This window comes from Colletotrichum gloeosporioides, assembly GCF_011800055.1.
Source record: "Colletotrichum gloeosporioides strain Lc1 chromosome Unknown consensus_1, whole genome shotgun sequence".
Lineage (NCBI taxonomy): Eukaryota > Fungi > Ascomycota > Sordariomycetes > Glomerellales > Glomerellaceae > Colletotrichum > Colletotrichum gloeosporioides.
This window is the reverse complement of record NW_025544646.1, coordinates 592,108-609,675: the sequence shown is the minus strand read 5'-3', so window position 1 is coordinate 609,675 and position 17,568 is coordinate 592,108. Positions and strand designations below refer to the sequence as shown.

The following is a 17,568-nucleotide window of genomic DNA, read 5'->3' as shown; positions in this document are numbered from 1 at the left end:
GCCTGAAGAGGCTGGGTATCATGGCAGATTTCAGGAAATTGGCACTAGAGTATGTCCTTAGCGACGACCCTGAGAGGCATGCATCGATCACCAAGGACGCATCTTCAGGTACGCCCTATCAGACGTTGAGATCCAAGGCCCCTAGACAGGCAGAGTGCTGACCCCTGGTTCTAGCAATACAATCAGCACCTAGACCCAGCAATCCTGTGGCGAGATGGGTCGAGTCCATCAGGCCGTGGATGCCCAACGCCAATGCCGACCAAATGGAAGACGGCGAGGATGGAGAGTCGAGTGGCGATGTCATTGCCCGCTCCAAAGGTGAAAGCCCTCGTCCCGGTGGTACGCTGTAGGCCAATACTAACCCTGATTTAGCCCTTGGCTTCCTGGCAGGGACATTGGAACATCTGGACCCCAGCTTTCTGAAGGCAGATCAAGGTGAATCAAATTTCTCTTACAAGAGAATCTCCATTGACAAGTCATTGCAGTGAATCTCCTTGTTGCATTCTTTGGTAGCATGTTCAAGGTCGATCACAAAGCTGGCATTATGCCAGCCGCCAAAGCACTCGACCGAACGACCAGTATGAAGGCATTTCAGCCCTCCAAAGGGAACGACATCATTCAGACCATTTGCAGTCTCGGTGATGACTTCAAAAATCAGATCGCAGAGACTCGCGCCACGGTGTATGAACTCCTGGACCATCTCGTTATCAACCCCGATGTTGCAAACGAGTTACAGTACCAGCACGGCGCTACTACCGGCTTCATAACGGACCTCCTGCAGCTTTGCCGCAACGAGAGAGATCCTAAATGCTTGATGATCTGGTTCAAGATCCTTAAGACATTCCTTGCCGACTATTCTCCGACACAGGAGCTCGTGGACGAGATTTTCAGTATTTTTTCAGCATATTTCCCAATCTCACTGAGAGCATCGCAACATCCATCTGGTATCACCGCAGATGACCTCAAGTCTGCACTGCGAGAATGTTTCTCTGCGCACCATCGGGTCGCAAGCAAGGCGATCCCGTATCTAATCGGAAGGCTCGATCAAGGAGATAGTGTGACTGTGAATGTCAAGGTGAGTAGCCATTTCGGGAGTGTGATCGTGCTAAACTGACAGTGATATAGGTCGATATCCTCAAAACGCTGACCGCCTGCCTGGTGAAGTATGAGCATGTCCAGCAAGGAATTACGCCCTTTGTTGAGAAGATCTGGGGCAGTCTGAAGTACGAGGTACGCAACGGAGAAATTGAGGACACGATCAACGCTACGCTCGAGGTCATTCGTACCATTGCCAAGAGACTCTCAGGTGACGAGCTGAGAGATTTCGCCCTGACTGTCCAGCGAGACTGCTTGGAGGACCTCGCCAACCCGATATACACGGCAGCTTCAGGCAAACTGCTTATCAGCGTGCACAGCGCGAAGCCCTCAGCGTTTGCTCTTATGATCGCTCCCTCCATCACCCATGTCAAGGACAATCTTCGTCACACGAAGTCACCCGAACACACCAAAAATCTGTTGATTTTGCTCAATTCTCTCCTTGAATTGAGACAAGCTCTTATCGGTGGTGGGGCGGAACTGTCCGTTAACGACGCAGCTGCTTTCAAGGCAACAGAGCCGATGCTTGCACCCCTCTACAAACAGGCATATCTGCCTCCCTTTCAACAAGCAATCCAAGACGGTGCACAGAAGGAAGAAACCGCCATCGGACAGCAAGCTATCAAGGGTATGGGCCTCATGGTATGCCAGCGCGCCGCCCAGACAGGATTGTCCACACAGCCTATGCTCCCAGAGGCCACTCTCTCCGAGATTTGCGATGATCTAGCAAGTGTGATCCTCAAGGCGCCAGAGAGATACGCTACAGACGAGCTTCAGGCCAACATAGCCGATGAAGCGGTGTTTGCTCTCCAGAGGGCAACCACAGCTTACCCGCCAGCTCTGGAAAAACTGGTCGAGGACAGCTTCAGAGTATGCGAGCCGTATATTGCTTCTCCTGAGAGGTCGGTCGCTGGCTTGATCGGAACTCTTGAGCAGATCATTCCTAAGCTAGCGTTCATCAGCTGCTCTCAGGTACCCAGCCAAGCAAACAAATTGGGCAATTACGTCCTTCTACTCGGTGTACTGTTGAAGAACCTGCAGTCTATGCTTGACATCAAGGCACCTCCCCAGGTTTGGTCAGTATTCGCATCTGGGATTCAGATGACGATGAGATACCACAGAGATGCTATCCATGCACTCGTTCCCCGATCCAGCGCCCTCAACTTCAGGGATAAGCGCTTCCACCCCGAGACGTGGGTCAACTATGTGGCAGCTCGATACCCCCAGCTGCCCCGTGTTGATGGCGAGAGTTCCGAATCAGCTGCTGCTGTTGATGCTATGGATGTTGACAGCAAAGAACAACCTCTGGAGAACGCTAGCGATGAGCTCCATGGAGATTTTACTCTGACCAGTTTGTTTGTGGTACGACAACTCTACAGGAGGGCGACGAGGATCGTCAGCTACGCAGATGACACTGAGCTGTCCCTTGAGCTAAGTACCGATTTTGTGAACAAGGACCCTGACGCGCGCAACTTTGAGGACTGTTATCTGCATTATATTAGCACCATGGCCTCCTTTGTCATTCGGGAAATGAATGAACTGGAGCAGACTGCGCTGCTCCTCAATGAAGAGGTTGTAACTCTCTTCCGCGGGGATGACGAATACTTGCACAGCGACCCTACTCATGCACACCCCTGGGCCAATGCTCAGTTGCGAGATGCCATGCTGCGAACTATTAGCCCAGCAAAATCTTACAGCATGCGTGATCCCCCCAAATTTCCTATTAGTGGCTTCAGTCAAGGCCGTGCTGTTGTACTCTCGTTGGGTATAGTTCAGCCCCTGCATCCCACAACTATTCAACGCTTGGTAAGTTTATTCCGAGTTTCTTTTGGAAAACGGTGCACTGATACGTCCCAGGTCGAGAGAGGAACAGCCCACCAGATTCTGATTGCAGGTCTACTGTCTCGCGACCATTCAGCTTCGCCCCGTTCACGCCACATTGTCGCTCATATCCTGACGATTCTTGCCAACAAGTATCCAGTCGAGAAGCTGAGCGAGATAGTGGCAATGATTGAGCAACAGATGAAGTTTGTTGTTGGCGATGGAAGTCTGTCAGAGGAATCGGAGAACGAAACTGGCTTCCTTGCGCACGAGGCAAAGAGGATCCCAGGAGAAACCCCGGCTCAGGCGCGGGCTAACCTGGCAAGGCCTGTCTATGCTATCGCTGCTGGTGTTCTTCGAAGGTACACAGGCAATGCCTTTAAACAGGTTCTTTCGGCTATCCAGCTCGGCCCTGCCAACAAGGAGACTGGCCACATTCTTGCCCGCAACTTTGAGATCATTTTCTCTCCTTATGGCTGTCTGGCAAAGGATTACTATGGACTAGCCAAACCTTTGTGGCTGCAGAGGGCTTACTTCGAGTTGGTCAAGCCCATGCTGGCAAAGGCTTGGCCCGCTGGCTCCAATAGTTCCGAGGACATGCTGGTGGCTGCAAACTATAGCATTGCTGTTCTTGCTGCTGTCAAGCATCTGCCCTTCAACATCTACGAGGACGACACAGAGGATCTGGTGAGACTTGTGCTTTGCGCCGTCCGCTACCTGCCCTCTGGTGGAGATGTGCAAGCAGGTCTCAAGGTCTTGGAGGAGATCGCCCAGAGATCGCCTGAACGCATCAAGCCTTTCCTTAAGAGCATCATCGAGGCTTGCATCTCTATCTACACCCGAGGCGGCTCCCAGAGCGAGGATTCAGCTTGGATGCCGGCCGGATATATGCCGTTCGACCATTCGGACATCAGCCAGGCGCAATGCCGGTATCTCGTCGTCCGTCTCCTCGGTCTTTTGCCTCCCCAGTTCGAGGACCGTCATCTGCTTGACTCTGCGGCACATGTCCGTCGCGTACTGTCACAGTCATCGGGTGATCGAGTGCGGGATGTTCGGAAGGCTGCTCTCGTTGCACGTGCGGCTTGGGCAGAGGTCAAATAAGAAGAGACTGGAAGTGTAATTTGGATAAGCGGGCGGGTTCTGCTGGAAAAGACGCGTGTACGGCGCAGCCTGGATATGCATATAGACGTTGTCATTGAGGGGATGCCGGCATGGCGAGGCGTTCAGGGGCTTAAATCACAAGTAGATTAGAACCATATATAATGAGACCAGGGTCAACCAGCGCTATTTGCACAGCTGCGGAACGATGGAAACAAAATCGCATGCTTTTTTGCCCTCTCAAAGCCCTTGGTTACTTTACAAGAATATGGAGCATTTAACAAGTGTAGAACAAATCCCTAACCAGAGCCGAACGACTATCTATGCCTTGCGTCGCTTGCTAGATCCTTTGGCCGCTGCCTCTGCGCCGCTTCCGCTACCCGTCGCGGTGCTCTCGGCGTACAGAGCGTCGAGGACGTCGGCAGAGTAGGTTTGGGAGGTGGACTGAACGCGCTTAGGATCAAGCTTGCCAATGGTGGGGATGTTGGTAGCGAGGATCTCCTGGAATGGCGAAGCGACGAAGTGGCCCTGAGAGTCGAACCATTGGTTAAAAGGTTTCGCAAGCTCGAGCGTCTTGCCTGCGCCGTTCTTGGGTGTAATGGTGATCTTCATGTTGTAGATTGGGACATTCTTCTTTGTTGATGTTGCAATGTTGATCTGTACCAGCCGGTGTAAGTCATTGGCTTCGTAGAACAGGATGCGAGGCTGCAGGGGAGACGACGCTGGCGCTTACCTTTTCACCCGACGGAGATGTGCCCTCGTATACGGTGCCTGCCTCCTTGAGCCAGATCCATAGCGTCAGAGCGCCGTTCAGGATCGAGTAGACGACCACGGCGGCCGCAGTGTAGTACTTGGTTGCGTCGAAGCCGAACTTGTAATCCCAGCCAAAGCAAGCGGCGGCGATCAGGAACGCGCCCCAGCCGAGGCCCAGACGAACATCGGTCAAGGTGTGGGACTGGGTGAACTTAAGGGAGTTCAGGTAGTTGGGGAGCGCATCGTCCGAGGTGTTCTTGAGATCTGGGGTAAGCTGTTAGTGCGAATGCGACAAAGATGCACGAAAAATGGCAGAAACGTACCGGCCAAGTTGTGGACCGTTATTCTTTCTGAAGACGACATTTTGGTGATAATTGCGCGCGGGGTAGAGTGATCCGGTTCCAGTGTTCGCTGCTTCGTGATATAGCGTGCATGGGATTTGGGTTCGTTTTATGTCTTGTAACCTCCAGCCTGGCTTTCGGAGCTAGGACAGCTTGGACCCCTGCGCGAATCCATTGTCGAAAAGTGAAAGTGGAAGGTGGTCTTTCGGAGCCCCGCCAAAACTCTTTTTCCGACGGGAGCTCTCCACCAAGATGATGGGGTGCAACGTCGACCACCAGATCGCAACTCCCGGGCCGTAATTGCAACGACAAGCGCCATCACAATCTTTTCGAATTATCCTGCCCGGCGCTCCGAGTCAACTACCCCCGCCATGGCCCAGGTTCCGGTGCAGACGATCCATCGGGATCCCCAGTTGTTGTACGTGTCTACCGCCAATTGTCCATTTCGGCATGTAGGGACTAATCGAAGCAACGCAATAGCTACTGGATCTTGTTCCCGATTACCGTGGTCATGATCTTGACTGGTATTCTGCGACACTATGCCTCGGTTATGCTCGCCACCCCGCCCAAGAAGCTCGACAAGCCTGCTCTCCGCGAGCAACGCGCCATGATGCATGGCGTTGGTGTGCGAACGAACCACCACGTCCTGTCGAAGAAGTCATTCGAGGCGCGCCGTGACACGCTTGTTGCTGCGTACGAGTCTGGTGCTTACCTCAAGGACCCCGATCGCAAGGGCCAGCCCCCCGCGAACCCGCTCACGGACCCGGGTGCGATGGACGGCATGATGGGCATGATGAAGAACAACATGGCGATGATTATCCCCAACACGCTGATCATGAGCTGGATCAACGCCTTCTTCAGCGGATACGTCATCATGAAGCTGCCGTTCCCGCTCACCATCAAGTTCAAGAGCATGCTCCAGGCTGGTGTCGCGACCAAGGACATGGATCCCCGATGGATGTCTAGCATCAGCTGGTACTTCCTCTGCATTTTTGGTTTGCAATCTGTCTTCAACTTCATTCTGGGGAGTGACAATGGTAAGCTAGTCTCGATAATAGCTCCCAAGAAGTGGTACACTGACGTGAAGTAGCCGCCAGCCAGATGGCCCAGCAAATGGGACAGATGGGAGGCGCCCAGGGCGCCCCCCAGATGTTTGGGCCTGGTGTTGACCCCGACAAGCAGTTCAAGGGCGAGGCCGAGAACATTGCCGTCGTCGACCACTACTCAGTTCTGGATGATGTGGAGCAAAGACTGCTCTCGGGTATCAAGTTATAGAATTGTAGAACAATGTACATATCCATGCCGCCTATGCGCCTTCCTGGTTTTGTCTTCTTCCCGTAAAATAATCAATGCATCGCCTATGAGATAATCAAGGACCGCCGAAGTACTACTCGCTGCCCTGACCATCCCACCAGAGACACACGCCGAGACCTTCCATCGCCATCGTGCCCTTCACCTTGTATGGTGGCTTAGGCGGGGCTGCCTCCTCTCCCTGGCTGGGACCCGCAGGCGTCTGGTCGTGCCACTCCTCGTCAATAACTTGGAATCTGACCATTTCGTGGTTGTCGTAGAAGAGTCTGTCGCCTTCAATATTCCAGATCCATAATTGCTCCGAGTGGTTGCTCGAACAAGTTAGTCCAGACTGGGCTTTGATATCATGGGTGACTTTCACTCACTACTCGGCACCCTCGGGGAGCTCATCGAAGGGGATAAAAATGTCGTCGAAAAAGTCTGTCCTCAGGTTGATGCCGGCTGGCGTAGAACTCCTGATTCTGCCAATCATGACTTCGCCCTTGAACGGTCTGAATACGATCATTCTGAATTCAACTAGAAGAACGTCAGGCATGCGGTCTTCCCGAGCACGTTTCTCACATACCGTTGACGTTGACAAGGCCGGTGCCATGGCCGATGAGTCCTTCTGATGTCCAGAGGATGTCATAGAGACATATGCAGAGGCCAATCTTTTGAATAACCTTGTTCGCGTACTTTGCGTTGATATTGTCCTCAATGGCGGTACCGCTCTTCTTGCGGAAATCCTCTGGTGCGATCTCAACTAGATCGGCGATTTTGGTCTGCGGCCGTGTTAGTGATACATCCAGGTGAAAATTGCAGGATCGAAACCTACGAGGATGAACATGTTGGCCAATTATTTGCTCGCGATGAGGGCCTCTGGACGAGTAAAAAGACACAATTAAGAATGGAGACCCTCAGATCGTCGTCTCGTAGTAAGGGTCAATTAGAAGCGAATACGCCTTTCAAGGAAGGAATTTCAGATGAGTCGCTGGCCGTCTGTGAAATCGCAAAATCGGCAAAATCGCGGGGCGCCTGGCTGGAAAAGACACCCGCTGTCACACCGCCCTCAGGTTCTAGCCTAGCGAGGCGCCTGCAAGGATCGACTCAGCGGACCAAAGCGCCCCCAAGGCAGCAATAAGACACTGGACTCCCAAGGTTGCTCGACCCGCTGGAACAGTTATTGCGGCCACCGAAACCATCCCTATGGAAGCCAGGACAGAGAGCCTGGAACTCTGCTCGCAGAAAGGAAGAAAGTTGCTGGGCTCCACCTTCTGCTTCAGCTTCGCGTCAGGGAACCTGCAGTCTGCATCAAGCTGCGTCTCCCGCCTCGCGTTTCCTTCTTTTTGCATTTCATCTTGGCGAGGTGTCTTGTTCCGAGATTGTCTTCCTGCTTCCAGAAAAGATTCATTTTTTTGATATCGATCTGCACCTCATCACCCTTTTGCCCCCTTCCTCCCTGCAGTTCGATACGATCGCAAGCGCTCACCTTCGAAAGAAGCAATCTGGTACGGAGCCATCAAGTCTCTCGGTGGACCTGCCTCCTTCTATCATCGAACGTCCCGTAAATACCACAACGGAGAAGACCCGAGCCGAGCCTTCGAGACACGAGCTTCAACATTGCCGAGCCAAGATGTCCGGCTACAACTACGGCCCGCCGCCACCTCCTCCCCAGGCGGCACAAGCGAGCCATCCTGGATACGGTCATCACGGCGGCCCCTATCAACAACATCCCAGAGGAGGTGGTGCTCCTCCCGGCCGAGGTGGCCGTGGTGGTTATACGTCTGGCAGTCGTCCTGAATACCCGCCTGCTCCTCAGCCTCAATATGAGTACGGTCGCCAGCAACCCTATCCCCAACACAGCCCTGCGTATGCAGGTCAGCCCACGGGCGGCAGTTATCCTCCCCAGCAGCAGTGGCACCACGATCACGCCCATCCTACGCCTCAGCATGGCGCCCACGCTCCTGCACCCTTGTCCAGCTCCAACTACCATCCCAATTACGCTCCCCAAGTTTACTCCCATCCTCAACATGCCCAACCGCCTCCTCACCAGCCAGGATACGGGCCTCCCCAGCAGCAACAGTATGGGCAACCTTACCAACATCCTGCACCATACAGTGCCCCCCAACAATGGTCTGCAGGCCATGATCAACACGCTCAGAACCATTACAGTGGCGGCCGTGGCCGCGGCGGATACGGCAACGACCGAGGTGGCTCGCGAGCTCCCAACATAAGTACACCAGCCCCTGCGGCATACGGCAACGAAGGAATCCAACATCAAGTGAATGGTGGATATGGCCAACCGTACGGAGATCCCCGCGCTCAGCCGGTTCCATACGCGCCTCCTACCCAGTATCCCTACCACGCTCCACCGCCTGCTCCTCATGCTTCCGGCCCAACACACGAGCCACACTACAAGCATGACGGACATGGCGGCCGTGGACGAGGTGGCTTCCGCGGGAACAACACGCGAGGTCGTGGAGGCTTCCAACACGGCAACGACAGAAACCGTCACCGCCAGCAAGGCAATCATCATAACAATCGTCAAGACGGAGGATCACACAAGCATGATAACAACGCCGCTTCTGGTAAGAAGAAGAAGCGCAAGACCAACACGTTGGGTCTTACGCCAGGCCAGGATTCGGACTCTGAGGACGATGAGATGGAAGAGGAGACTCTTCGCAAGCTGATCGGCGCCGATGCTTTACAGTGAGTGGAAAATGAACAATGAGCTAACGGTCCGCTAACGGTATGTGTAGGGTCACTGATGTTGCTGCCTATATTGCCGAGCGGAAGAAGCGCTTCCCCACGGCCGCACGAGTTAAGGCAAAGAAGTCTGCCGAGGTGGCACACGGAAGCAGCCACAAGTTTGCTGCCGCTCTAGAGAAGGAAGAATACCTCGCTATCAAGCTGAGAAAACAGCTAGAAAAGGTGGAGTCGTCCATCAAACGCAAGCGTGAACAGCAGGACGAGGGTGATGAGATGAGAGACAGCTCCCCCGTTGAAATTAAGTCTGAAGACGACGAGCCAGAAGTCGCGTCTAGTCGTGCTCAGCAAGCCCCCCCACCGCCCCCGCCAGCTAAGAAGGCAGATGTTACGAAACATTGCAAGTACTACTCGACGGGAGGTACGTGTGGCAAGAAGGGCAAGTGCCGTTTCGTCCACGATCCCGCTGTCAGAGAGGCGGCCATGAAAGAGCGGGAAGCGAACAACGGGGCACTTACCATTCAGCAGCGCTTGATCCTCAACGACAAGGACCAAGAGGATTTGACGGTTCTCCAGTCAATCCAGTATCTGCGAGAAAAGGGCCTTATGAAGGATGACGAGCAGAGCACATCCAACGGTACGAACGGTCATCGTGCTCCCGTTGGCCAGAAAAGCAGCTTGCCAGCTGCACCAGCCTCGCTCCCACCACCGCCCATGAAGCATCACAATGGGCTTCCTCCACACAACCCTCCTCCCTCCTCACTCTCTGGCAGCGGCGGTTCTACAGTTCGATACAAAGGCTGGAATCTGAGTGGATATGGGAACTCAGGTCTCAAGTCGGAAGATCTACCATAGGATTGCAGAGCTCCTGACTACTATTGAGACACATGGGCCTGGTTAAGACGCTGAGCACTTGCGCACCGCTTGTCACAGTTGAGAATCCGTCCCTCGTCCGCCAGAGTTTGGTGGGCGGCAGTGTTCCTCCAGGGTCTCTCGCCTCCGCGGAGAAGTTATCCTTGAAAAGCAATTTGCAGCCGCAACACCAGCAACGTTTGCATTTGTTTGTTCCTTTTCCCACTCGGGTGTCGAACAGGAGGCATAACTCAGGTGACGGAATTTCTTCCCGCCGCCTTCTTTTACCTTCTTTCCCCATCTTTGCTTGCCATCAACATGGACGGTTGCATTTCTGGCTTTATTTTTCTTCCCTTGTTAGCCACAAGGCTTACAGGGCGCAAAGTTTGCGGTCATAGATCGCGTGTAACAACAAACGCCATGCGGACCGGATGACCTACTGCCGCAGTCGTTCGTCGGCAGCTTGGTTGAACATCACGTATCGGAGTTATCAGTTGCGGAAGAGCGGAGCTTAGTAGCTCCGGTCACTGGCTCACAGCAGGTATCTTGTGGAATCTTCGGCAATATTGGAAAGCTGGCGTTTGGGGGATGGGATCCAGCGATGGAACGGGTAGATTTGATACCCCATGGATTGTGGCATTGGGGCTTCCATAGATTGAGATACAAGGATCACATTACGTTTGAGCAATATCACCAAGGCGACATGGCCCTGTGGTTTCGTAATTGGTCATTCCCTAACTACCCAACAACCTGACTACGTAAGACAATCTACTTCTCCTATCAAACGGGCAAACGCATTACGTGATTCTGGCTGGGGACTCTCCTGTTACAGAGCCGCCAAGTTCTCGGCATTCTGTCAGGTATTTCAGCACCAATCCTCCCCTGGGACCTTAAGCTTGGTTCTGACCAGTACCTGGCACAGAGGTAATAATATTAGGCTAATGTTTGTTGGCCCCTGAGGTATCATCTTGCGCGCGTGGCACGTTTATACCCTTCTCTCCAAAGAAGAAAGTGAGGTGAAAACCGCCAAATGAAGTCGGCCGTGTGTGCCGCGAGTATTTCCCTAACCCAATGATGACAAAACAAATACAGTAACGCCGTCGCTAATGTGATGCTGCCGCGCCGCGCCTACCGGTGCAAATGCCCTTAGTGCCCAGGTTCCTGTTCCCCTGTGATACCGTCTGGAGCGCCGGGGCTCGTGACTAACGCCGTCCACGCTGCTGCTCGTAGAACTTGCGCTTACGCTCTTCCTTCTCGGCCTTGAGTCGTTTCTCGAGCTTCTCCTGCTCGAGGTCCTCTCTGCGAGCCACACGCTCTGCCATCTGCTCTTCCTCCCATACGTCGTCCATGCCGGCCTCCATGTCTGAAGAGCCGTCCGAGTCGTAGGTATAACGGGGACCAGCGTCGTCTTCTTCGTCATCATACTCGATGAAGTCGTCGAGTTCTTCGTCTTCCTCGTCTTCGTAGCGAGACCTTCTTGCGGAGCCGCCATAGCGTGGTGCAGGTCGACTATTGAGTAGGGCGCCGCCGGGAGTTGGCTTCTTCTTCGTTGAGGTTGCACCGGGTCTCGGGCGGGCGGTGCCAGTGTATCCTGTGGTCGCCACAGCTGCCTTTTTGAGCTTCTTTTCCTGCTCCTCCTCAGCAGCGCGTGCCTTTGCTGCAGCTCTAGGGTCCTTTGCTCGGTCGGGTGCGCCATTCCTGGAGGACCCGTTGGTACCAGCCCCGTTGCGTGCCGGAGCACCTGAGGATGGTCTAGACGTGCCCTGGAACTTTGACGCTTGTCTCGCAGCTCCGCCCTTGGCCGCTGCCGCCTTTGCGTCCTTCTTTGCCTGTAACGCCAAATCCTCACGTTCTTTCTTGGTGAGAACCTTCTCAACAGGCTTGTGTTGAATTTTTCCGACCTGGCCCATCGATTCTTGAGCCTTCTTGGCACGCGCCAAGATCTCAGCAAAAGACCCCTTTTTCGGGGCTGCACCATCCTTTGGAGGGGCGGGTGATGGTCGGCTGGGCAGGGTGGAGATGGGCCTCGATGCACCAGACCCGTTTAGGGGTCGCGCACTGGAGGTGCTGGGCTTCGCTGATGATGTGCCATTGCCCAGGGGTTTGGGTGTTGATGATGTTCGATCTGAGGGTCGGGCTGCGCTGCCTCGGTAGCCGGTAATGGTCGTCGCCTTTTCCGCTGGTCGCGAAGCGGGTCTCGGAGCGCTAGCGGGCTTCGAAGCTGATGACAAGCTGGGCCCTGTGGTGCTGGTTCGCGGCGTCTTATTTGAAACGGTACTGCGCAAATCATCGTCTGCTTTTCGTTTCGGGGCGGCAGCGATGGCCGGTCGTGTCGGCGCCGGAGAGGTGCTCTGTGACTTATCGCCACTTATTTGGGCGAGAAGATCTCCGATCTGGGAGAGGGGGTGAGCGTTCGTCGGCCAAATGAGGTTCTGCGAAGCGGAAATCGCAGGAGGTCGCGTGCTCGCTGGACTTACCGGCATGTTGACGGTCTATTACAGCCAAGTATCGTCAAGCAAGGGTCTAGATTGCTTGAAGCAGCCGTCAGGATGCATTAGGCAGAGGCTTGAGTCATCAGTATGGAAAGTGCGAGAACCCCAAGTTTTCTGCGATTCAGCGAGCGCAGTGCCCCCAAAGACTTGGAGAGACGCGAGCCTGGACGTCGGGCGAAATCGTGGGAGTCGCGGGCGAAAAAATCGCAAAAAATGAGGAGATGGTCGCGGAGGACACGCAACGGGCGTCTGGTGGTCGGGAGAGTCGAAAGTTGGGTTTCGGGGGAAACAAAAGGAAGTGGCGTTGGAGTTGGCAAGTTTATATCTGCTGGCCTGGGGGTGGGAATCAGTGGTACTTCCAGCACTGTGCCTCTGCCTTATTACCAGCCTGGACTTCCAGGCTTTCGGAAGAAGCAGTGGCTCCGGTTCCGGGAGTGCCGAGCTGCCAGGTTCTCGTCATTTATCGCGATTCCCACTGGAAGACGGCAGGGTCCCGTGCACTTGGGTGGACTCCCAGGGGAGCTGACGGGCAGGTGGCTGGTGAGCGGCCCCGCCACAGACGGCCAGCCACTCAGCATCGGACGCTGGCCCCCCGCCCTAAACGCCTGTTAGGGTCTAATTTTCGCCCACAGCCGTGACAAAAGGCGAAACTTTTTTTTTTGCATCCAACTTTCCGAAGAGACAACCACCGCCAACTATCCTCTTAGGACTCGAAGATTCAGTCTCCGCCCAACTTGCGGTTAAATTGATTGACCTCTCGTGTTCTCTTCAAGAAACTGTGAGTCCTACTCCCCGCCGCACTCCTCCCTCGCCGACGTTGTCACTGCCGGTAATACCTGTCGCATCCTCCGCCGCCTTCGAATATCTGGAGGACTCTTGGCTGACCTTGCTTTCTGATCCAGAAATACCACAATCAAAATGAAGCACCTCGCCGCTTACCTTCTCCTCGGCCTCGGTGGCAACACCTCCCCCTCTGCCAAGGACGTCAAGGCCGTCCTTGAGTCCGTCGGCATTGAGGCCGATGACGAGCGCCTCAACAAGCTCATCTCTGAGCTCGAGGGCAAGGACATCAACGAGGTCAGTTTTCTCCCGGCATGACAGTTGCCTTACTTTTTTCTGTGAACATGCGCGCTGACTTCCACCCAGCTGATCTCTGAGGGTTCTTCCAAGCTCGCCTCCGTCCCCTCTGGTGGCGCTGGTGCTGCTCCCGCCGCTGGCGGTGCCGCTGCTGGCGGTGCTGCTGAGGCTGAGGCCGAGGCTCCCAAGGAGGAGGAGAAGGAGGAGTCCGACGATGACATGGGCTTCGGTCTCTTCGACTAAATACCCTTCTCACGACGCTGATGACCGGCCGAGTGCCCCGACCTCATCAAAGAAGTCACGCAGCAACATCTGGCCGACATTTTCGCATGTCATTCGCATGGGGGAACTCTTGGGTTGGACTTCGACACACGTTTGTGTAGGGAAACCGGCTGTTTTCGGACAATTGAAAAGCTCGCTGCTTCTTTGAAAACAATTCTCCCCCGTGATCGTGAAACTTCTACCATGTGTTGCCGTCTGGGACATTGCGCTCCTTCCACCGTCCTGCAGTACAGGCAGGGCGTCTTGCAGCAAGAATACATGCACCCACATCCTCCAACATGCGGGGCATTGGGTCCGTAAGGCGTCTGATGGATCTCGAGTGCGCGCATCTCTAAGCGATTTCAATTAGAAGCTTTGGCCTTGCCGTTTCGCACCGTCGCTCAGTCCAGCATGCGTCTGCCTCAGGCATAGTGCCAGAATCTGATGTGCAAATTTCATGCGACGAACAGGGGAATGTGCCGCCTCGCGTCCCACCTAAGCTCTGCCAGCCAGTTGCCCGGACAACTTAGTCTGCCGAACCTGCCCTCTCATTGGCCGACCCCTGTTAGCCCCAAATACTGGGAACGTCGTTGAATTCGACAAGGAACCGACACATCCCCCCCCCAGCATTACAAGATGCTAATGACGCGCCGCATAAACTAATCTTTCCTCCATTCTCAATCCTTTGGATCATGGGCTCCATTGACACGTAAATCATCATTTACTCGACAGAAACAATCGCTTTTGCGGCGGAAGGTGGTCAGTCTCCGAGACGTGGAAGGGACGCGCCGAATTGCTCAATTACCTACATTGCTCACACCTGCAAAACAAACCTCCACCCCCAACCACCTCGACCGGAAAAAATGGACATGTCGACAGCTTCGCCCACCCCGATGGGTACCGCTGGCACCGGATTGTCACGACGACCTTCGCAAAGACAAGGCCTCCGTCGCCTACCCTCGCGCCCGCACTTGGGCCGAACCGAATCAAACCCTGTTCACGCGACAGCTGCTGCACCTGCTCTGTCTAGGAAGGCGGATTCGCAACAGTACGCCATGCACGATAGCTCCGACGATGAGATTCCGGTCCCTATGAAGCTCAGCGCTCTCACCAAGGCACTCCTCAACGATGGCGGCTCTGCCCAACCTGAGCGTGCACCATCCCCGCCACGAACGCGCCGTCGCGCAAGCAACCTCGCTGCGTCGACGACATCTGCTACAGAAGAGAGAAGATCCCTCAGGTCCGGAAGTGCGCAAGCACATGAGACGAGATCATCAAAACCCTCATCACCCATGAGAAGCCGCGAGACAAGTCCCGTGCGCAAAAGAGTCGTCAGACTCAGCACAACACCCAAGAGTCTAAGCCAGATGGGACCCACGAAGCGACGATCAACATCACTGTCGCGATCCACCAACCAACGTCCTCGCTCAAGGAGTCGGCCAGAAAGCCGTGAACAGTCTTCCGATGAGAAGCCAGAACCGCCCCAGGACGTCAACACTCCTGCTCAGGGAGTCCGAGTTGTCCGCATTGCCGCCGGCTCATCGGGCAACAGAAGTCGACTTAACAGCTCGACTGGTCATTCACGCCGGTCTGGGTCGCAGTTCGAGCAGGAGCATTCCGAGGAGCCAGTGACTGCCGGCCGACATGCCGCTGGTATCAACCCTGGAAGTGTCTCGCGCCACCCTTCTACCGTCGGAAGGAATGTCAAGCCGGAGGATAACCTTGCACTGCAAGGCTCCATGCGTGTCAAGCGCGTCGGCAAGGTTCCAGGAAGCTTCCTCAGTGGTCCGGCACGACGTGGCCGTAGACGTCAGAGTGAGGAGGAGGCCGAAGGCAATGGCGAGGTTGAGGGCGATGGCTTAATGTCTAGTAATGAGTATGATCGCCAGGGCCGTGAGGCGGACACTGATCTTGCCTCATCATTTTATGGAAACGGCAGGCAACTTGCATCAGGGAGCCCGGTGGCTCTGAGCGATCCTTCAAGACCAGGTCACAGACGACCGACGTCTTACGCAGAGCCGGTCGCATCTGCGCGACAATCACCCCAGGAGAGAGAAGAGCCGGAGGAGATTCATTACAAGTTGCCGGCACCTCGGCCTCAGGTACCATCTGCCCACGACCAGGAGAACGAAATTCCTTCAATCCTCAGAAGTTCCAAGCCCGCAGTCAGCCTCCTTGGTGAGAAGGAAGAGAAGGTCCCGAGACGTTCCGCCAACCCTGAAGTAGCCCGCCAACAACCTGCTGCTTCTCCTGACCGGAAACCACTGTCTTCGCTTGCGAACAACACCCCTCGCAGGCCGGCGCCGCCACCACCACCAAAGATGTCTGTCCTAGATGCTGCAACCACTTCCGCGGGAGCAGCTACTACCACTCAGGGAAGGCAAAAGCGAAACATCCTCCGTGTGAATGGGAAGTCGTATACAAGGCTCGACTGTTTGGGCCGTGGCGGTAGCGCTAAGGTCTATCGCGTTACTGCCGAAAACGGAGCAATGTTTGCTTTGAAGAGGGTCTCGCTGGAGAATGCAGATGAAGGCCAAATCAGGGGTTATCGAGGCGAGATCGACTTGCTGCGCAAACTCAACGGTGTCGACCGAGTCATCAATCTATACGACTACGAGATGAACGATGAGAAAAGAGTGCTAACTCTGGTGAGTTGGCTCGTCATGTACTACGCGAACGTAACTAACCTAGCATCAGCTTATGGAGATGGGCGAGTTGGATCTCAACACCCTCATCCGAAGTCGACAGAACCCTGAGGCCGCCAAGTTCGACCCGGTTTTCGTCCGTTTCTACTGGCAAGAGATGCTTGAATGTATTCAAGCAGTCCACCAATGCGAGATCGTGCACTCCGATCTCAAGCCCGCCAACTTTGTCCTCGTCAAGGGTCGCTTGAAGCTGATCGATTTCGGCATCGCCAATGCCATTCAGACAGACGAAACCGTCAATGTGCATCGCGAAACGCAAGTCGGCACACCAAACTACATGTCTCCTGAATCACTGTTGGACTTCAACGCGCCCCGAGGTGGGCGTGTTCCTGGACGACCCAAGCTGATGAAGGTGGGCAAGCCCAGCGATGTCTGGTCACTTGGCTGCATTCTCTACCAGCTTGTTTATGGAATCGCCCCATTTGGCCATATTGCCAACCAGATGGCAAGATGTCAAGCCATTATCAACTGGGACCACAACATCGAGTTCCCATCACGGGGGATGGGCGGCATGCCTGTACCCCCCTCATTGATAAGAACCTTGAGGAGGTGCTTGAACCGCGATGTTCACATGCGGCCGACCTGCGAGGAACTCCTCCACGAGACGGATCCCTTCCTTTACCCTAATGAGCTTAGCGAGAAGGCACTCCCAATCGATGAGGAACTCCTTGGTAGAATCATCCAGAGCGTCGTCACGAGATGTCGAGAACGCATGCCGACCGAGGCCGAGGTCATGTCGGTTTGGCCATCAGCATACTGGGCCAGTGTCAGAAAAGCCACGAATAGATCATGAGAGCGTATGGGCGTTAATGTTGGAAAGTTGTATGAAAAGGGCGTCATTTGGCAACTTCACTTTGGATCATGATGACGGACAACATTCATAGCTCGGAGTTTCTGGGGCGTCTTGCTTTAATTCTTATTCGGCTGTTTGCGCCGCACGTATATCCCATTACCTTGTTTTTGTTATTACCTCAGAGGCAGCGACCTCCAGTTACTTCATTCGAGACAGCAACGGACTCCCCGCCTGCTTCAAGTTCAAGTCCCAGCCTGATAGCACTCGTTTTAATTACAGATCCA

General features: G+C 54.6%; 8 protein-coding genes across 8 annotated transcripts; 5 read left to right on the top strand and 3 right to left on the bottom strand.

The window, feature by feature from the left end:
• Positions 1-20: 20 nt before the first annotated feature.
• GCG54_00009955 (MMS19 nucleotide excision repair protein-like) lies at positions 21-4,017 on the top strand (the record flags this gene model as incomplete). Its single annotated transcript, XM_045409891.1, has 6 exons — positions 21-108; positions 175-318; positions 373-435; positions 486-1,075; positions 1,126-2,901; positions 2,953-4,017. 6 exons carry the CDS (start codon positions 21-23, stop codon positions 4,015-4,017), a joined length of 3,726 nt encoding a protein of 1,241 aa, XP_045271428.1.
• A 318-nt stretch (positions 4,018-4,335) lies between these two features.
• On the bottom strand, positions 4,336-5,130 carry GCG54_00009954 (uncharacterized protein; the record flags this gene model as incomplete). The annotated part of the gene is made up of 3 exons (XM_045409890.1): positions 4,336-4,719; positions 4,748-5,031; positions 5,091-5,130. 3 exons carry the CDS (start codon positions 5,128-5,130, stop codon positions 4,336-4,338), a joined length of 708 nt encoding a protein of 235 aa, XP_045271427.1.
• A 230-nt stretch (positions 5,131-5,360) lies between these two features.
• Positions 5,361-6,383, top strand: GCG54_00009953 (ER membrane protein complex subunit 3; the record flags this gene model as incomplete). The annotated part of the gene is given in 4 exon segments (XM_045409889.1): positions 5,361-5,404; positions 5,422-5,526; positions 5,589-6,145; positions 6,199-6,383. 4 exon segments carry the CDS (start codon positions 5,361-5,363, stop codon positions 6,381-6,383), a joined length of 891 nt encoding a protein of 296 aa, XP_045271426.1.
• Positions 6,384-6,495: 112 nt separating this feature from the next.
• Positions 6,496-7,245, bottom strand: GCG54_00009952 (DNA-directed RNA polymerase III subunit rpc8; the record flags this gene model as incomplete). The annotated part of the gene is made up of 4 exons (XM_045409888.1): positions 6,496-6,730; positions 6,785-6,935; positions 6,985-7,180; positions 7,234-7,245. 4 exons carry the CDS (start codon positions 7,243-7,245, stop codon positions 6,496-6,498), a joined length of 594 nt encoding a protein of 197 aa, XP_045271425.1.
• A 233-nt stretch (positions 7,246-7,478) lies between these two features.
• Positions 7,479-9,959, top strand: GCG54_00009951 (uncharacterized protein; the record flags this gene model as incomplete). Its single annotated transcript, XM_045409887.1, is given in 3 exon segments — positions 7,479-7,687; positions 7,704-9,107; positions 9,158-9,959. Coding segments are annotated over 3 exon segments (2,415 nt in total), but the record flags the coding sequence as incomplete, so codon positions are not given.
• A 1,199-nt stretch (positions 9,960-11,158) lies between these two features.
• Positions 11,159-12,439, bottom strand: GCG54_00009950 (uncharacterized protein; the record flags this gene model as incomplete). Its single annotated transcript, XM_045409886.1, has 1 exon — positions 11,159-12,439. The coding sequence occupies one exon, from the start codon at positions 12,437-12,439 to the stop codon at positions 11,159-11,161; it is 1,281 nt and encodes a 426-aa protein (XP_045271423.1).
• Positions 12,440-13,366: 927 nt separating this feature from the next.
• Positions 13,367-13,768, top strand: GCG54_00009949 (60S acidic ribosomal protein P2; the record flags this gene model as incomplete). The annotated part of the gene is made up of 2 exons (XM_045409885.1): positions 13,367-13,525; positions 13,595-13,768. The coding sequence occupies 2 exons, from the start codon at positions 13,367-13,369 to the stop codon at positions 13,766-13,768; spliced, it is 333 nt and encodes a 110-aa protein (XP_045271422.1).
• An 881-nt stretch (positions 13,769-14,649) lies between these two features.
• Positions 14,650-17,284, top strand: GCG54_00009948 (Serine/threonine-protein kinase mph1; the record flags this gene model as incomplete). Its single annotated transcript, XM_045409884.1, has 2 exons — positions 14,650-16,434; positions 16,484-17,284. The coding sequence occupies 2 exons, from the start codon at positions 14,650-14,652 to the stop codon at positions 17,282-17,284; spliced, it is 2,586 nt and encodes an 861-aa protein (XP_045271421.1).
• Positions 17,285-17,568: the final 284 nt, after the last annotated feature.